Here is a 19,726-nt window from a genome sequence, read left to right on the forward strand (position 1 = left end):
CTGAACTAGAACTGAACTAGAACTGAACTAGAACTGAACTAGAACTGAACTAGAACTGAACTAGAACTGAACTAGAACTGAACTAGAACTGAACTAGAACTGAACTAGAACTGAACTAGAACTGAACTAGAACTGAACTAGAACTGAACTAGAACTGAACTAGAACTGAACTAGAACTGAACTAGAACTGAACTAGAACTGAACTAGAACTGAACTAGAACTGAACTAGAACTGAACTAGAACTGAACTAGAACTGAACTAGAACTGAACTAGAACTGAACTAGAACTGAACTAGTACCTGAACTAGTACCTGAACTAGAACCTGAACTAGAATCTGAACTAGAATCTGAATTAGAACCTGAACTAAAACTTGTGTTCAAAATTTTCGTAAATATCTCAAAGTATTTCTAAATTAAATGAACTATTTACTTTTTAATTGTCTCTATTTTGTTTCCTAATTTTGATTGGCAAGTATCAATTGCTTTTCGTATTCCTGTTTGTTATAACTGAAGTTTTCTTATATAAGTATCTCATTACAAATCCCCCAACAATTGTGGCTCAATATGTCAAGGTTTCTTTTGTTAACGCAAGGGAGAACAAACTTTTAATAGTTTCTTTTTTTTTTGCTTTTTACATTACCAGCAAATTCTATTTCCTTGTTAAATTAGCTTAACATTGATAAATATTTGATATAAGAAATGAATCTTTGAATAGTTTACGTACTTTGACATACAAAACCGCAAGCAAGAAAGAAGTGCACAGAAAAAATGTAAACACACCCTGGAAGTGACCTGCATATAATTTGCACAAACCAAAAGTAAAATAAACTTTCGAAAGTAAGAAAAATGTAGTTTTATAAAACTTCAAAAAAACTTTTGGACATTTTAAAGCAAATACATGCGGATGATGGAAGGCAACGTAAAGACCTTGTTGCATTGAAAATTTTCTCAAGTAGAAGATACACAATTTGCCATGAGTAAATAGTGAAACTGAAGGGAAAAGATGATGCTGGTTAAGAAACATGACACAAATTTCTTATATATTTCGGAATTTTTCCTATATTATGCAATATTTGTACAATGGTGTTAAATAATAATGTTTGATATAATTTAATACCTTAGTGTATTTATGGACCTTGCAAATTAATTCGTAAATGTTCTACATGAATTTTATTGATTTCCAAATCATTTGTTTAAACAGGCCTCTAATTAAACACAAAATTTAATTGAATATTGTTTAGATAGTTGAACAAATATGCCACATGTGTTTGCGTAAACATTTATTCTCAGGCACAGCCTCATGTAGATACAAATACGCCCATACTGCCCCCCATACTGTCTAAGTTGTGGTCAATTGGTTACAGTTTATTTGGTGGTTTAATTCTGTTGGAATTTTCAATGTAATTTGCTGGATTCAAAAGTTACTTACGGCTACAGTACATGCTTGTGAACGAGTGTTTGGAAACCTGCATGTTGAGTCACTGCATTTGGTTAAGTATAAAGCCACAGGGGAATTTCAACAGCTTTGAGTTGTATGAGGTTTAATAAGGATAGCAAGATGGATAACGAAAAGTCTTAAGCAGAAGGAAAATAATTTTCTGTAGTTTTTGGACTGTCAAAAATTCATTGGATTTTAATGAAGTTAAAGTCAGGCAATATGAAGTAGCTCAAGTTCATAAGAAGAATTTTAAATTATAGAAAGCTGTAGAAAATAAGAGAAATTTTCGACATTAAAATGTAACCATTTTTTAGACTAAAACTTTCAAAAAATAAAACTAAACTGCAAAACTTTAAATTAATCCAGCTGTAATAATGGCATAATACCATTACATTTCTAAGCATTTTTGCATTTAAAGCACACACCATTTGCTTGCTTCAAAACTTACGTAGTTATTTGAATTTTTTGGTTGTGTGAGGCCCCCGGGACTTTTTACATTATCTTTCTCCTTGTAGTGGGCAAACACAAACTTACAACTACATTAATTTAAATCCACTTAAAAATACAACGTAAATACTCTGGTTTTTTCGCACTCCCAGCTATAGGTTTGTAAGCTTTTAAGTAACAACACATACAAAACTAAACTAATGGGAAAAACTATAGTGCAGTAAAAGGACTAGAGATGATCCACTCAACACTTTGTTTTTAACACGAGTGAGTAATAAGCAAAACTGAAATGATGGCATGGAAGTGAAATATTTTCCAGTTAGACAGGAACAGCAAAACAAAGAAAATGTAAAATACTTTGAAAATGAGATTTTGATATCACAAAAGTTAGAGACAAATTTAGTTCAGAGTCTAGTTCAGTTCTAGTTCAGTTCTAGTTCAGTTCTAGTTCAGTTCTAGTTCAGTTCTAGTTCAGTTCTAGTTCAGTTCTAGTTCAGTTCTAGTTCAGTTCTAGTTCAGTTCTAGTTCAGTTCTAGTTCAGTTCTAGTTCAGTTCTAGTTCAGTTCTAGTTCAGTTCTAGTTCAGTTCTAGTTCAGTTCTAGTTCAGTTCTAGTTCAGTTCTAGTTCAGTTCTAGTTCAGTTCTAGTTCAGTTCTAGTTCAGTTCTAGTTCAGTTCTAGTTCAGTTCTAGTTCAGTTCTAGTTCAGTTCTAGTTCAGTTCTAGTTCAGTTCTAGTTCAGTTCTAGTTCAGTTCTAGTTCAGTTCTAGTTCAGTTCTAGTTCAGTTCTAGTTCAGTTCTAGTTCAGTTCTAGTTCAGTTCTAGTTCAGTTCTAGTTCAGTTCTAGTTCAGTTCTAGTTCAGTTCTAGTTCAGTTCTAGTTCAGTTCTAGTTCAGTTCTAGTTCAGTTCTAGTTCAGTTCTAGTTCAGTTCTAGTTCAGTTCTAGTTCAGTTCTAGTTCAGTTCTAGTTCAGTTCTAGTTCAGTTCTAGTTCAGTTCTAGTTCAGTTCTAGTTCAGTTCTAGTTCAGTTCTAGTTCAGTTCTAGTTCAGTTCTAGTTCAGTTCTAGTTCAGTTCTAGTTCAGTTCTAGTTCAGTTCTAGTTCAGTTCTAGTTCAGTTCTAGTTCAGTTCTAGTTCAGTTCTAGTTCAGTTCTAGTTCAGTTCTAGTTCAGTTCTAGTTCAGTTCTAGTTCAGTTCTAGTTCAGTTCTAGTTCAGTTCTAGTTCAGTTCTAGTTCAGTTCTAGTTCAGTTCTAGTTCAGTTCTAGTTCAGTTCTAGTTCAGTTCTAGTTCAGTTCTAGTTCAGTTCTAGTTCAGTTCTAGTTCAGTTCTAGTTCAGTTCTAGTTCAGTTCTAGTTCAGTTCTAGTTCAGTTCTAGTTCAGTTCTAGTTCAGTTCTAGTTCAGTTCTAGTTCAGTTCTAGTTCAGTTCTAGTTCAGTTCTAGTTCAGTTCTAGTTCAGTTCTAGTTCAGTTCTAGTTCAGTTCTAGTTCAGTTCTAGTTCAGTTCTAGTTCAGTTCTAGTTCAGTTCTAGTTCAGTTCTAGTTCAGTTCTAGTTCAGTTCTAGTTCAGTTCTAGTTCAGTTCTAGTTCAGTTCTAGTTCAGTTCTAGTTCAGTTCTAGTTCAGTTCTAGTTCAGTTCTAGTTCAGTTCTAGTTCAGTTCTAGTTCAGTTCTAGTTCAGTTCTAGTTCAGTTCTAGTTCAGTTCTAGTTCAGTTCTAGTTCAGTTCTAGTTCAGTTCTAGTTCAGTTCTAGTTCAGTTCTAGTTCAGTTCTAGTTCAGTTCTAGTTCAGTTCTAGTTCAGTTCTAGTTCAGTTCTAGTTCAGTTCTAGTTCAGTTCTAGTTCAGTTCTAGTTCAGTTCTAGTTCAGTTCTAGTTCAGTTCTAGTTCAGTTCTAGTTCAGTTCTAGTTCAGTTCTAGTTCAGTTCTAGTTCAGTTCTAGTTCAGTTCTAGTTCAGTTCTAGTTCAGTTCTAGTTCAGTTCTAGTTCAGTTCTAGTTCAGTTCTAGTTCAGTTCTAGTTCAGTTCTAGTTCAGTTCTAGTTCAGTTCTAGTTCAGTTCTAGTTCAGTTCTAGTTCAGTTCTAGTTCAGTTCTAGTTCAGTTCTAGTTCAGTTCTAGTTCAGTTCTAGTTCAGTTCTAGTTCAGTTCTAGTTCAGTTCTAGTTCAGTTCTAGTTCAGTTCTAGTTCAGTTCTAGTTCAGTTCTAGTTCAGTTCTAGTTCAGTTCTAGTTCAGTTCTAGTTCAGTTCTAGTTCAGTTCTAGTTCAGTTCTAGTTCAGTTCTAGTTCAGTTCTAGTTCAGTTCTAGTTCAGTTCTAGTTCAGTTCTAGTTCAGTTCTAGTTCAGTTCTAGTTCAGTTCTAGTTCAGTTCTAGTTCAGTTCTAGTTCAGTTCTAGTTCAGTTCTAGTTCAGTTCTAGTTCAGTTCTAGTTCAGTTCTAGTTCAGTTCTAGTTCAGTTCTAGTTCAGTTCTAGTTCAGTTCTAGTTCAGTTCTAGTTCAGTTCTAGTTCAGTTCTAGTTCAGTTCTAGTTCAGTTCTAGTTCAGTTCTAGTTCAGTTCTAGTTCAGTTCTAGTTCAGTTCTAGTTCAGTTCTAGTTCAGTTCTAGTTCAGTTCTAGTTCAGTTCTAGTTCAGTTCTAGTTCAGTTCTAGTTCAGTTCTAGTTCAGTTCTAGTTCAGTTCTAGTTCAGTTCTAGTTCAGTTCTAGTTCAGTTCTAGTTCAGTTCTAGTTCAGTTCTAGTTCAGTTCTAGTTCAGTTCTAGTTCAGTTCTAGTTCAGTTCTAGTTCAGTTCTAGTTCAGTTCTAGTTCAGTTCTAGTTCAGTTCTAGTTCAGTTCTAGTTCAGTTCTAGTTCAGTTCTAGTTCAGTTCTAGTTCAGTTCTAGTTCAGTTCTAGTTCAGTTCTAGTTCAGTTCTAGTTCAGTTCTAGTTCAGTTCTAGTTCAGTTCTAGTTCAGTTCTAGTTCAGTTCTAGTTCAGTTCTAGTTCAGTTCTAGTTCAGTTCTAGTTCAGTTCTAGTTCAGTTCTAGTTCAGTTCTAGTTCAGTTCTAGTTCAGTTCTAGTTCAGTTCTAGTTCAGTTCTAGTTCAGTTCTAGTTCAGTTCTAGTTCAGTTCTAGTTCAGTTCTAGTTCAGTTCTAGTTCAGTTCTAGTTCAGTTCTAGTTCAGTTCTAGTTCAGTTCTAGTTCAGTTCTAGTTCAGTTCTAGTTCAGTTCTAGTTCAGTTCTAGTTCAGTTCTAGTTCAGTTCTAGTTCAGTTCTAGTTCAGTTCTAGTTCAGTTCTAGTTCAGTTCTAGTTCAGTTCTAGTTCAGTTCTAGTTCAGTTCTAGTTCAGTTCTAGTTCAGTTCTAGTTCAGTTCTAGTTCAGTTCTAGTTCAGTTCTAGTTCAGTTCTAGTTCAGTTCTAGTTCAGTTCTAGTTCAGTTCTAGTTCAGTTCTAGTTCAGTTCTAGTTCAGTTCTAGTTCAGTTCTAGTTCAGTTCTAGTTCAGTTCTAGTTCAGTTCTAGTTCAGTTCTAGTTCAGTTCTAGTTCAGTTCTAGTTCAGTTCTAGTTCAGTTCTAGTTCAGTTCTAGTTCAGTTCTAGTTCAGTTCTAGTTCAGTTCTAGTTCAGTTCTAGTTCAGTTCTAGTTCAGTTCTAGTTCAGTTCTAGTTCAGTTCTAGTTCAGTTCTAGTTCAGTTCTAGTTCAGTTCTAGTTCAGTTCTAGTTCAGTTCTAGTTCAGTTCTAGTTCAGTTCTAGTTCAGTTCTAGTTCAGTTCTAGTTCAGTTCTAGTTCAGTTCTAGTTCAGTTCTAGTTCAGTTCTAGTTCAGTTCTAGTTCAGTTCTAGTTCAGTTCTAGTTCAGTTCTAGTTCAGTTCTAGTTCAGTTCTAGTTCAGTTCTAGTTCAGTTCTAGTTCAGTTCTAGTTCAGTTCTAGTTCAGTTCTAGTTCAGTTCTAGTTCAGTTCTAGTTCAGTTCTAGTTCAGTTCTAGTTCAGTTCTAGTTCAGTTCTAGTTCAGTTCTAGTTCAGTTCTAGTTCAGTTCTAGTTCAGTTCTAGTTCAGTTCTAGTTCAGTTCTAGTTCAGTTCTAGTTCAGTTCTAGTTCAGTTCTAGTTCAGTTCTAGTTCAGTTCTAGTTCAGTTCTAGTTCAGTTCTAGTTCAGTTCTAGTTCAGTTCTAGTTCAGTTCTAGTTCAGTTCTAGTTCAGTTCTAGTTCAGTTCTAGTTCAGTTCTAGTTCAGTTCTAGTTCAGTTCTAGTTCAGTTCTAGTTCAGTTCTAGTTCAGTTCTAGTTCAGTTCTAGTTCAGTTCTAGTTCAGTTCTAGTTCAGTTCTAGTTCAGTTCTAGTTCAGTTCTAGTTCAGTTCTAGTTCAGTTCTAGTTCAGTTCTAGTTCAGTTCTAGTTCAGTTCTAGTTCAGTTCTAGTTCAGTTCTAGTTCAGTTCTAGTTCAGTTCTAGTTCAGTTCTAGTTCAGTTCTAGTTCAGTTCTAGTTCAGTTCTAGTTCAGTTCTAGTTCAGTTCTAGTTCAGTTCTAGTTCAGTTCTAGTTCAGTTCTAGTTCAGTTCTAGTTCAGTTCTAGTTCAGTTCTAGTTCAGTTCTAGTTCAGTTCTAGTTCAGTTCTAGTTCAGTTCTAGTTCAGTTCTAGTTCAGTTCTAGTTCAGTTCTAGTTCAGTTCTAGTTCAGTTCTAGTTCAGTTCTAGTTCAGTTCTAGTTCAGTTCTAGTTCAGTTCTAGTTCAGTTCTAGTTCAGTTCTAGTTCAGTTCTAGTTCAGTTCTAGTTCAGTTCTAGTTCAGTTCTAGTTCAGTTCTAGTTCAGTTCTAGTTCAGTTCTAGTTCAGTTCTAGTTCAGTTCTAGTTCAGTTCTAGTTCAGTTCTAGTTCAGTTCTAGTTCAGTTCTAGTTCAGTTCTAGTTCAGTTCTAGTTCAGTTCTAGTTCAGTTCTAGTTCAGTTCTAGTTCAGTTCTAGTTCAGTTCTAGTTCAGTTCTAGTTCAGTTCTAGTTCAGTTCTAGTTCAGTTCTAGTTCAGTTCTAGTTCAGTTCTAGTTCAGTTCTAGTTCAGTTCTAGTTCAGTTCTAGTTCAGTTCTAGTTCAGTTCTAGTTCAGTTCTAGTTCAGTTCTAGTTCAGTTCTAGTTCAGTTCTAGTTCAGTTCTAGTTCAGTTCTAGTTCAGTTCTAGTTCAGTTCTAGTTCAGTTCTAGTTCAGTTCTAGTTCAGTTCTAGTTCAGTTCTAGTTCAGTTCTAGTTCAGTTCTAGTTCAGTTCTAGTTCAGTTCTAGTTCAGTTCTAGTTCAGTTCTAGTTCAGTTCTAGTTCAGTTCTAGTTCAGTTCTAGTTCAGTTCTAGTTCAGTTCTAGTTCAGTTCTAGTTCAGTTCTAGTTCAGTTCTAGTTCAGTTCTAGTTCAGTTCTAGTTCAGTTCTAGTTCAGTTCTAGTTCAGTTCTAGTTCAGTTCTAGTTCAGTTCTAGTTCAGTTCTAGTTCAGTTCTAGTTCAGTTCTAGTTCAGTTCTAGTTCAGTTCTAGTTCAGTTCTAGTTCAGTTCTAGTTCAGTTCTAGTTCAGTTCTAGTTCAGTTCTAGTTCAGTTCTAGTTCAGTTCTAGTTCAGTTCTAGTTCAGTTCTAGTTCAGTTCTAGTTCAGTTCTAGTTCAGTTCTAGTTCAGTTCTAGTTCAGTTCTAGTTCAGTTCTAGTTCAGTTCTAGTTCAGTTCTAGTTCAGTTCTAGTTCAGTTCTAGTTCAGTTCTAGTTCAGTTCTAGTTCAGTTCTAGTTCAGTTCTAGTTCAGTTCTAGTTCAGTTCTAGTTCAGTTCTAGTTCAGTTCTAGTTCAGTTCTAGTTCAGTTCTAGTTCAGTTCTAGTTCAGTTCTAGTTCAGTTCTAGTTCAGTTCTAGTTCAGTTCTAGTTCAGTTCTAGTTCAGTTCTAGTTCAGTTCTAGTTCAGTTCTAGTTCAGTTCTAGTTCAGTTCTAGTTCAGTTCTAGTTCAGTTCTAGTTCAGTTCTAGTTCAGTTCTAGTTCAGTTCTAGTTCAGTTCTAGTTCAGTTCTAGTTCAGTTCTAGTTCAGTTCTAGTTCAGTTCTAGTTCAGTTCTAGTTCAGTTCTAGTTCAGTTCTAGTTCAGTTCTAGTTCAGTTCTAGTTCAGTTCTAGTTCAGTTCTAGTTCAGTTCTAGTTCAGTTCTAGTTCAGTTCTAGTTCAGTTCTAGTTCAGTTCTAGTTCAGTTCTAGTTCAGTTCTAGTTCAGTTCTAGTTCAGTTCTAGTTCAGTTCTAGTTCAGTTCTAGTTCAGTTCTAGTTCAGTTCTAGTTCAGTTCTAGTTCAGTTCTAGTTCAGTTCTAGTTCAGTTCTAGTTCAGTTCTAGTTCAGTTCTAGTTCAGTTCTAGTTCAGTTCTAGTTCAGTTCTAGTTCAGTTCTAGTTCAGTTCTAGTTCAGTTCTAGTTCAGTTCTAGTTCAGTTCTAGTTCAGTTCTAGTTCAGTTCTAGTTCAGTTCTAGTTCAGTTCTAGTTCAGTTCTAGTTCAGTTCTAGTTCAGTTCTAGTTCAGTTCTAGTTCAGTTCTAGTTCAGTTCTAGTTCAGTTCTAGTTCAGTTCTAGTTCAGTTCTAGTTCAGTTCTAGTTCAGTTCTAGTTCAGTTCTAGTTCAGTTCTAGTTCAGTTCTAGTTCAGTTCTAGTTCAGTTCTAGTTCAGTTCTAGTTCAGTTCTAGTTCAGTTCTAGTTCAGTTCTAGTTCAGTTCTAGTTCAGTTCTAGTTCAGTTCTAGTTCAGTTCTAGTTCAGTTCTAGTTCAGTTCTAGTTCAGTTCTAGTTCAGTTCTAGTTCAGTTCTAGTTCAGTTCTAGTTCAGTTCTAGTTCAGTTCTAGTTCAGTTCTAGTTCAGTTCTAGTTCAGTTCTAGTTCAGTTCTAGTTCAGTTCTAGTTCAGTTCTAGTTCAGTTCTAGTTCAGTTCTAGTTCAGTTCTAGTTCAGTTCTAGTTCAGTTCTAGTTCAGTTCTAGTTCAGTTCTAGTTCAGTTCTAGTTCAGTTCTAGTTCAGTTCTAGTTCAGTTCTAGTTCAGTTCTAGTTCAGTTCTAGTTCAGTTCTAGTTCAGTTCTAGTTCAGTTCTAGTTCAGTTCTAGTTCAGTTCTAGTTCAGTTCTAGTTCAGTTCTAGTTCAGTTCTAGTTCAGTTCTAGTTCAGTTCTAGTTCAGTTCTAGTTCAGTTCTAGTTCAGTTCTAGTTCAGTTCTAGTTCAGTTCTAGTTCAGTTCTAGTTCAGTTCTAGTTCAGTTCTAGTTCAGTTCTAGTTCAGTTCTAGTTCAGTTCTAGTTCAGTTCTAGTTCAGTTCTAGTTCAGTTCTAGTTCAGTTCTAGTTCAGTTCTAGTTCAGTTCTAGTTCAGTTCTAGTTCAGTTCTAGTTCAGTTCTAGTTCAGTTCTAGTTCAGTTCTAGTTCAGTTCTAGTTCAGTTCTAGTTCAGTTCTAGTTCAGTTCTAGTTCAGTTCTAGTTCAGTTCTAGTTCAGTTCTAGTTCAGTTCTAGTTCAGTTCTAGTTCAGTTCTAGTTCAGTTCTAGTTCAGTTCTAGTTCAGTTCTAGTTCAGTTCTAGTTCAGTTCTAGTTCAGTTCTAGTTCAGTTCTAGTTCAGTTCTAGTTCAGTTCTAGTTCAGTTCTAGTTCAGTTCTAGTTCAGTTCTAGTTCAGTTCTAGTTCAGTTCTAGTTCAGTTCTAGTTCAGTTCTAGTTCAGTTCTAGTTCAGTTCTAGTTCAGTTCTAGTTCAGTTCTAGTTCAGTTCTAGTTCAGTTCTAGTTCAGTTCTAGTTCAGTTCTAGTTCAGTTCTAGTTCAGTTCTAGTTCAGTTCTAGTTCAGTTCTAGTTCAGTTCTAGTTCAGTTCTAGTTCAGTTCTAGTTCAGTTCTAGTTCAGTTCTAGTTCAGTTCTAGTTCAGTTCTAGTTCAGTTCTAGTTCAGTTCTAGTTCAGTTCTAGTTCAGTTCTAGTTCAGTTCTAGTTCAGTTCTAGTTCAGTTCTAGTTCAGTTCTAGTTCAGTTCTAGTTCAGTTCTAGTTCAGTTCTAGTTCAGTTCTAGTTCAGTTCTAGTTCAGTTCTAGTTCAGTTCTAGTTCAGTTCTAGTTCAGTTCTAGTTCAGTTCTAGTTCAGTTCTAGTTCAGTTCTAGTTCAGTTCTAGTTCAGTTCTAGTTCAGTTCTAGTTCAGTTCTAGTTCAGTTCTAGTTCAGTTCTAGTTCAGTTCTAGTTCAGTTCTAGTTCAGTTCTAGTTCAGTTCTAGTTCAGTTCTAGTTCAGTTCTAGTTCAGTTCTAGTTCAGTTCTAGTTCAGTTCTAGTTCAGTTCTAGTTCAGTTCTAGTTCAGTTCTAGTTCAGTTCTAGTTCAGTTCTAGTTCAGTTCTAGTTCAGTTCTAGTTCAGTTCTAGTTCAGTTCTAGTTCAGTTCTAGTTCAGTTCTAGTTCAGTTCTAGTTCAGTTCTAGTTCAGTTCTAGTTCAGTTCTAGTTCAGTTCTAGTTCAGTTCTAGTTCAGTTCTAGTTCAGTTCTAGTTCAGTTCTAGTTCAGTTCTAGTTCAGTTCTAGTTCAGTTCTAGTTCAGTTCTAGTTCAGTTCTAGTTCAGTTCTAGTTCAGTTCTAGTTCAGTTCTAGTTCAGTTCTAGTTCAGTTCTAGTTCAGTTCTAGTTCAGTTCTAGTTCAGTTCTAGTTCAGTTCTAGTTCAGTTCTAGTTCAGTTCTAGTTCAGTTCTAGTTCAGTTCTAGTTCAGTTCTAGTTCAGTTCTAGTTCAGTTCTAGTTCAGTTCTAGTTCAGTTCTAGTTCAGTTCTAGTGTAGTTCAAAATTAGTTCTAGTTTAGTTCCAATTTAATTCTAGATCATTGCTATAAAACAGTTTTGAGTTGTTTTTATTGTCTTCTTAAGAATTTTAATTTTTTATTTATTATTTATGTGTTTGCTTCACTTACCCAATGATAATTTTTCACCAGAATCTGGTGGCAGTGTAAAACCTAATAAAGCCATTGATGCAATCAGTACACAGGGTATAATTAAATTAAAAAAATAATATAATGTTCTTCTTCGTATTATAATCGCAAATGTTATATCAATGTATGGTTCTGGACAGCAATTATAATAGATCTCATTACGTTTACCAGGCACACCTAATTTGGGGCAAAACGAGAAAAAAAAATAAAATAACAAATTTTAATTTAAAATTCAAATTAGTTTTTGAAATAAATATTTTGGTTTATATACGAGTAAGATTTTTATTTATTTGTTTAATTAAAATGTTTATTTATATGTAGTAATGAATAAAATAACGTATGTAGTTGGTTGTAATTAAATGCAGTTAAAAATGTAAAGTTAGAGCTTTAGGCTCGTTACGATGGTTTGAACATGCATTGAATAATTATAGAATAGAGAAAAAAAAGTTATTAAATGGAGTCATGCCAAAGTTTATTTTAGTATATTTGTATTTTTTAAACATTAGTAGCCGTAATTTAAATGAAAATCTTAGAGGTACCCAGTATGCAACATTTCGAGTCAGTTCTTTTTATCGAACTTATTTCGAATTAAAATCGAAAATATGAATTTATTATGTTGCTCTATCCAATCTACATTTTTTAGAATATCGTATTTTAAAATTTTATAGAAATGGCGAATTGTTCGAGTTTTTTTTAATGTCAAATTTTATTTTTGCACAAATTGACAAATTCTTAAGAAAATAAAATTTTATTTCTTAACCTATCAATAACATATTCATAAAAATATAGTTTAACACGAAAAATGGATCAAAGACGTTTAAAAAGAAAAGCGCAGCCAATTATTGATGTTGTTTTTGACAATTCGAATCTCATAATCAGCAAACATCAGAAATATGTGGAGAGTTTATTGCATTTGAAAATGAAAACACATCCAACGCAACACTATTGGATAATAATAATGGTATTGAATATGCATTATTTCAAGATGAAATTGCTCGATGGTATAAAGTATACGAAATTGTTCATATATTTAATCAAAATCGAATGAATTTAGAACATTTTTAATACCGAAAAAGGTATAGTATATCGATAAAAATTAGAATCAGAACAATACATAATTTTCGACTCTTTATCGCTCTGCACTCTACTTAGGAAAACACGCACATTCTCGACATTATATCGAAGTCGATATCGATAAAATTTTACGAAAGAATGATTCATTTTCGACATAACTTCGAATCATTTTGCATACTGGGTAGGTTAAGTTTGTGAATTATGCTGTATAGAGTAATTTGGGTTTACCTTATTTCAAATTTGTTTATTAAATATTTGTTTATTTTTTTAACAATATGTGCAATTCATTTAATTTTAATAGAACTATGTAAATAAGGTTGCTTGCTTTTATATAAATTGCTTTATGCTTTCATATGTCAAATAAATATTTTTACTAAATTGTTTGATTTGAAATTTTAGCAAGTTGCATTTTTCATAATACATTTTTTTTGCTGCTTAAGAAATGAATTGAATAAGGGACTAAATGCAACTATTTTTTTTAATTTTGTTGTTCTAAACACATCTTTGTTCTATCAATAATTTTTTATAGAAAAATTTTGATATAGCAGTAGCATTCTTTAGAAACATTTAAAATAGTATTAGCTTTATGCAGAAAATTATGCTATGGTTGTAGTTTTGTATAGAAATGATTGGTATAGAAGCAGTTTTTATAGAAAACTTTGCCATTGCAATACTTTTTATAGAAAAGCTGCTATAGTAGTAGCTTTCTAAACAAAAGTTTTCAATAGCACTCATTTTTATAGAAAAGTCAGCTGCAGCAGTAGTTTTTATTGAAAAGTTTGCTGAAGCTGTAGTTTTCTATTATATAATTAGCTATAGAAGTAGTTTTTATAGAATATTTAGCTATAGCGGTAGTTTTCTGTAGAAAGTTTAGCTAAAATTGTAGTCTTTTATACAAAAGATTGCTATAGCAGTTTATTTTATAGATAATTTTGCTAAAGTATTAGTTTTCTACAGAAACATTTTCTACAGCAATAGTTTTTATAGAATATTTTACTATAGCAGAAATTTTGTATTGAAAAGTCTGCTATAGCATTAGTTTTCTGGAGAAATGTGGTATATAGCACTAGTTTTTATAGAAACGTTTACTAAACCGGTAGTTTATATACAATAAGTTACTATAGCAGTACTTTTCTCTAAAAAAGTTTGCTATAGCACTAGTGTTTATAGAAAAATTTGCTAAAGCAGTAGTTTTCTATTGAAAAGTTTGTACTTTTTATAAAATATCTGATGTAGCAGTAGTTTCTACACAAAAGACTGCTATAGCAGGTTTTTTATGGAAAAGTTTTCTGAAGTAGTAGTTTTCTATAGAAAAGTTTGCTACAGCAGTAGTTTATATAGAATTTTTAGCTATAGCAGTAATTTTCTATAAAAAAGTTTGCTATAGCACTAGTGTTTATAGAAAAGTTAGCTAAAGCAGTAGTTTCTTATTAAAGAGTTGGCTATACCAGTAGTTTATATAAAATATCTGATATAGCAGTAGTTTTCTATACAAAAGACTGCTATAGCAAGTTATTTTATGGAATAGTTTTCTAAAGTAGTGGTTTTCTATAGAAAAGTTTGCTATAGCAGTAGTTTATATAGTATTATTAACTATAGCATTAATTTTCTATAGAAAAGTTTGCTATAGCCGTATTTTTCTATAGAAAAGTTGTCTATAGCACTAGTTTTTATAGAAAAGTTTGCTACAGCACTAGTTTCCACAGAAAAGTTTGTTATGGCAGCAGTTTTTTATATAAAAGTTTGATATAGCACCAGTTTTCTATAGAAAAGTTAGCTATAACAATACTTTTTATTGAAAAGTTTTCTATACATATTAAGAAAACATGGTAAATAGTTCCTTATGTACCTGATACTATTTGTAAATAGACAAAAGTTAACTATTGCTGACTTTGTTGATTTCCAATTTTTTATAGGCAAATATTTAAATGTACAAATCTTAATGCTCAATTGGTTAGAAAAATTTAAATTTCAAATTGAATTTAAATGTTAATTAATTAAAATACATAAGCAAAAACTCAATAAAAAAAACCAAGTGGACATAAACTTTTAAAACAATTAGAGGCAAAAAAAGAGATAAAAAAGAAAGCAATAAAAAGGCGATAAAAGAAAATGTTGTGCTTTGCTTGAAAATACCAAAAAAAAAACTATAAATTTATTTGCAACACACAAAAAAAGAAACACAGTTAAAAGTTTTATTTATTTGTTTTTGTTGCAGTTATTTGCCGAGTTGGTATTTGCTTTGACTCTTAATAAAGCGTGAGAGTTTTTCCCATTTAAATTTTTTCTCTCTCTCCTGTTTTTCGTAAATAAAATAAAGCAAAGCATACTTAAGGGCTAAATACACAAAATAACTGTATTGCATAGTTTCAGTAGCCCTTTTTGCTTTTTGTTTCCTGATTTGTAAATATAAATGTGAAAGGAATTTTTTTACTCAGTCCAGTAATTTTATTTCAACATTTTTGTTGAAATTCAATTCTATTTGCAATTTTGTCTTTATGCTGCTGCTGTACTTTGAACCAATATTTTTTTATTTTGGTTTTATGCATGCAACATTTGTACAGAATTTTTTTATTTATTTTTCCCCTCTATGTTGCTAGAAAAATTTATTTTTTCTTCTTTAATTTGTTAATTGACTACGAAACATGTTTGCAAATGAAAGTTTTTCTTTTAGTGTTCTTTTTGCCTCCCTGTCGTTTGGTTATACAAGTGTAAGGGGGAGTTCTTTGCCAGTTTTAGTGCACATAATTTAGTTTAAGTTTTTATGCAATTTCTAAATTAACAAAATTTATATTTATTCCAATTACGTTTCGTTTTTAATAAAACTGCAGCTCTTTTACAAACATCTTATGAGGAAAATACAAATAACAAATAGAGTTTATGAAAATTTTTGTTTCAACTCAAATGCACAATTAGGCAATTGGAAGAATTTTGTAAATATGAATTCAGAATAATAGTTTGGTATGGAATTTAAGGTGCAGCTTAATCCGAAATAAAAAGAGAACTTCCACAAACATACAATCTTAACATTATGTAGTTCCATTTCTATTAATTTCTTTCAAACTTTGCTTAATTTTATTTATTTTTTAAACCACCACATTTTTTTACTCAATTTGCACTTTAAGAGTTTATTGCTGCGCTTATAGAAGTAAATTAAAAGTTTGTTAAAACTTTTCCAAACATAATCTTAATTTGAGCATTCAATTAAATAAACATGCAAAAATAAAGTAAGTATTAAGTTATTACTTTGGTACTTAAAACTAATAAAAAACTACTATAATCATGCTTAATATTTAAGGTCAGTTTTTAATTAGTATGAGAAAAATGCAGTGACTTATGGATAATTTAAAAACTAGTTGATATTTTAAGTTTTCAAAGAATCTTAAAACAGTCTCAAGGTGTAATTGAGAATTAGCTTTAAAAACATTTAGTACAGCAAAATTTTCTATTGAAAACTGTATTTTTATAGTAAACTTTTTTTACTAGTTTTCAATAGAAAAGTTTCCTATATCAATTCTTTCCTAGAGAAAAGTTAGCAATAGCACTAGTTCCATAGAAAAGTTAACTACAGCAGAAGCTTTCTATCAAAAAGTTTGCTATAGTAATAGTTTTCTATAGAAAAATAAGCTATAGCACTAGTTTTCGGTAGAAAAGTTTGCTATAGCACTAGTTTTGCTATATCACTGGTTTTCTATAGAAAAGATTGCTATAGCACTAGTTTCCTGTAGTAAAGTTTGCTATAGCACTAGTTTTTAATAGAGAAGTTTACTATAGCACTTGTTTTCAATAGCAAAGTTTGCTATAGCACTAGGTTTCTATAGGAAATTGGCTATAGAACTAGTTTTCAATAGAAAACTTTACAGTAGTACTAGTTTTCCATAGAAAAGTATACTCTTGTACTAGTTATCTGTAGAAAAGTTTGCTATAGCACTAGTTTTCTATAGAAAATTGGCTATAGCACAAGCTTTCTATAAAAATGTTTGCTATAGTACTAGTTTTCTATAGAAAATTGGCTATAGCACTAAATTTCTATACAAAAGTTTGCTATAGCACTAACTTTCTATAGAAAAGTTTGCTATAGCACTAGCTTTCTATAGAAAAGTTTGCTATAGCACTAGCTTTCTATAGAAAATTGGCCATAGCACTAACATTTTATACAAAAGTTTGCTATAGCACTTGTTTTCTATAGAAAATTGGCTATAGCACTAGCTTTCTATACAAAAGTTTGTTATAGCACTAGCTTTCTATAGAAAGTTTGTTATAGCACTAGTTTTCTATAGAAAAGTTTACTATAGCACCAGCTTTCTATAGAAAATTGGATATAGAACTAGTTTTCAATAGAAAACTTTTCAGTAGTACTAGTTTTCCATAGAAAAGTATACTACTGTACTAGCTTTCTGTAGAAAAGTTTGCCATAGCACTAGTTTTCTATAGAAAATTGCCAATAGCACTAGATTTCTATAAAAAAGTTTGCTATAGCACTTGTTTTCTATAGAAAATTAGCCATAGCACTAACATTTTATACAAAAGTTTGCTATAGCACTAGCTTTCCATAGAAAAGTTTACTATAGCACTAGTTTTCTATAGAAAATTGGCTATAGAACTAGTTTTCAATAGAACACTTTACAGTAGTATAGTTTTCCATTGAAAAGTATACTATTGTACTAGCTTTCTGTAGAAAATTGCCTATAGCACTAGCTTTCTATAAAAAAGTTTGCTATAGCACTAGTTTTCTATAGAAAATTAGCTATAGCACTAACATTTTATACAAAAGTTTGCTATAACACTAGCTTTCCATAGAAAAGATTGTTATAGCACTACTTTTTTATAGAAAAGTAGTATAGTTTTCCATTGAAAAGTATACTATTGTACTAGATTTCTGTAGAAAATTGGCTATAGCACTAAATTTCTATACAAAAGTTTGCTATAGCACTAACTTTCTATAGAAAAGTTTGCTATAGCACTAACTTTCTATAGAAAAGTTTGCTAAAGCACTAGTTTTCTATAGAAAAGTTTGTTATAGCACTACTTTTTTATAGAAAAGTTTACTATAGCCCTAGTTTTCTATAGAAAATTGGCTATAGCACTAGTTTTCTATAGAAAACATTACAATTGCATCAGTTTTCCATAGAAAAGTATACTATTGTACTAGCTTTCTGTAGAAAAGTTTGCTATAGCACTAGTTTTCTATAGAAAATTGTCTATAGAACTAGTTTTCAATAGAAAACTTTACAATAGTACTAGTTTTCTATAGAAAAGTATACTACTGTACAAGCTTTCTGTAGAAAAGTTTGCTATAGCACTAGTTTTCTATAGAAAATTGAATATAGCACTAGGTTTCTATAAAAAGTTTGCTATATCACTAGTTTCCTATAGAAAAGTTTGCTATAGCACTAGTTTTGTATAAAAATGTTTATTATAGCACTAGTTTTCTATAGAAAAGTTTGCTATAGCACTAGTTTTCTACAGAAAATTTGCTATAGCACTATCTTTCTATACAAAAGTTTGCTATAGTACTAGCTTTCTATAGAAAAGTTTGCTATAGCACTAGTTTTCTATAGAAAGGTTTGCTATAGCAATAGTTTTGTATAAAAATGTTTGTTATAGCACTATTTTTCTATGGAAAAGTTTACTATAGCACTAGTTTTGTATAGAAAAAGTTTGCTATTGCTCTAGTTTTCTATAGATAAGTTTGCTATAGCTCTAGTTTTCTAAAGCAAACGTTGCTATTGCCCTTTTTTATATAAAAGTTTGTTATAGTTTTAAATTTCTCTGAAAATTTTTACTCCTTCTTAAAACTGACCCCTTATTCTTATAACTAAATAAATTTACATGTATTTATTGTTTCGCCTTATTTTAGTGTAAATTGTATTTTGAAATGTTGTGTGTTGTTTTTTTTTCGCTTTTAAAAATGTTTTCCAATTTTGTTGTTAATTTTTTTTCTAGTTTGTTTTATTAAGGATTTTTCATTAAAAAAAATCTTACCTTTATTTTTGAAAATTTATTTATTTTTTTTAAATTAAATTCAATATTTTTTTGTTTGTAGGAGGAAAATTAAATTTTTTCTGATGAAAAAGAAAAAATGAAATTTTTCTCTGGTTTGATTTAAAAAAAGTTGTTGTTGTGTTTTTGTTTACATAGTGAAACATTTAAGGCGGATATTTCGGTCTTGTAAAGTTAAAGCGCCCAATGTTATGCAGTGAGTTTTGCATTTCTTACATTTGTAGATAGTGTTTTCATTTGTTTATTTGGATATATAGATATTTTTTTATATATATTTTTAACTACTTGGTGTAGGAGGGTGAGAACACTGGATAAGCAAAGTGTAGTTTAAATTAATTTCGTTTTGTTGTTTGTTATTTTTCTTAAGTTTATTTGTTGGGTGTAATTAAATTTGAGTTTTATTTTATTTTTATTTAAATTGTTTAGACTTTTAAGTTTATTGTTATAATTATAATTATTTTTAATTTAAGTTTTTATTTCTTGGAATATAAAAAAGTTGTAGTTTTTTGTGTTTTTTTTGTCTAAAATGTTTATTTCTTATATATAAAACATCATCATGTGGAATGATTTAGAGAGAGGAGAAATTAGTTTGAAGCGTGATTTAGTAATGGCATAGAAGTTTTAATGATAGAGACTAATTTTAAATATGGTTGTGACAGTCAGAAACGTAGAACAGATGTATTATGATTTAATAGTAAGGAAAGAGATTTATATAAAAAATTATCTATCTTCTCTATGGTTTTTTATATAAATGTTTTTGGAAAGCATTTCTATAAAAACAATTTTGATTTTATGACTAAACTGAATACTAGTTAAGAGATGATATATTACACGAAGATTAATGCAAAGTTAATGAAATAATGAAATGTTGATGTAAAGGAAAAATTGTGAAACAATGTGAACCATGAATGTTATTTAACAATTGAGTAATTAAATATGACATACACTCGAAAATCAATGTTTTATTAAACTTTGGCAGACCATTTAATCAATTGAATTGCCATCTATCCTTTATCCTTAAAACTTGCGTCTTTGTTAGCTTACAAAACAAAATAATATAAATTTTCTTACTTCAATATCATTCTCAAAATTAAATGCTTTGAGGTTTTCTCTGCAAACCTTCAACTTTTTCCCTCAACACTTAAAATAATTCGTCTTACTTTTGCTTACAATTTCGTTCACCTTTTGTTTTGAACCAAAAAAAAAAAAAAACTAAATTCAACTCAATTGAATATTGGCCACCATAAATCATTGCGGTTAACCCTCCGCTTACCCTGACAAAACCACAAATAAAACAAACAAGTTTAAATACAAATGCCAACCAAAAACTATACAAATATTAGTAAAGTGTTGAATATGCTTACAGGTAGCCGTACCCAGTGAGGTTGAGTTTTCTTGGAGAAAATAAGCATGATACGAAAAATGTTCAAGTAACAAGATAAAGATAAATGTGGCCAACAAAGTTTTCGTTCAACATTAAATAACCACGAAGGGAGAGGAATAAATGATGAGGCCATAAATATGAGTTTTAAAAAGATGTTATAAATCTAAGAGAATTTGTTTTTTGGTTAAGAAAATAAAAGACATAAGTTGTGGGAGTAAAGAAATGGAGTGTAAAGGAATTCAGTTTTATGAAGTAATAGTATTTGAGGAATGGCTAATCATTGTTTAACATGAAGAGTTAGAGAGACAATAATTTATACCTAAGTAGATTTTTGATCAATATAGTTATTGGTAGATTTATAATTTGATTCCCTAAGATATTCCAAGTTTGAATATAGAACAATTTGTATTACCACTAGTTTTCTACAATATTTTTGCTGTAGCACTAGTTTTTTAAGGTAAATTTTGCTACAGCACTATTTTCCTAATGAAAAGTTTAATATAGCACTAGTTTTCTAAG

At 31.1% G+C, this 19,726-nt stretch overlaps 1 protein-coding gene across 1 annotated transcript in view; it reads right to left on the reverse strand.

The window, feature by feature from the left end:
* Positions 1-19,726, reverse strand: part of nAChRalpha5 (nicotinic Acetylcholine Receptor alpha5) — a 126,884-nt gene that overhangs the window by 46,191 nt on the left and 60,967 nt on the right. Inside the window, exon 5 of the mRNA XM_065501426.1 lies at positions 10,729-10,923. Within this exon, the coding sequence (XP_065357498.1) occupies positions 10,729-10,923 (195 nt within the window). The remainder of the gene's footprint in view (positions 1-10,728; positions 10,924-19,726) is intronic.

This window comes from Calliphora vicina, chromosome 2, assembly GCF_958450345.1.
Source record: "Calliphora vicina chromosome 2, idCalVici1.1, whole genome shotgun sequence".
Classification (NCBI taxonomy): domain Eukaryota; kingdom Metazoa; phylum Arthropoda; class Insecta; order Diptera; family Calliphoridae; genus Calliphora; species Calliphora vicina.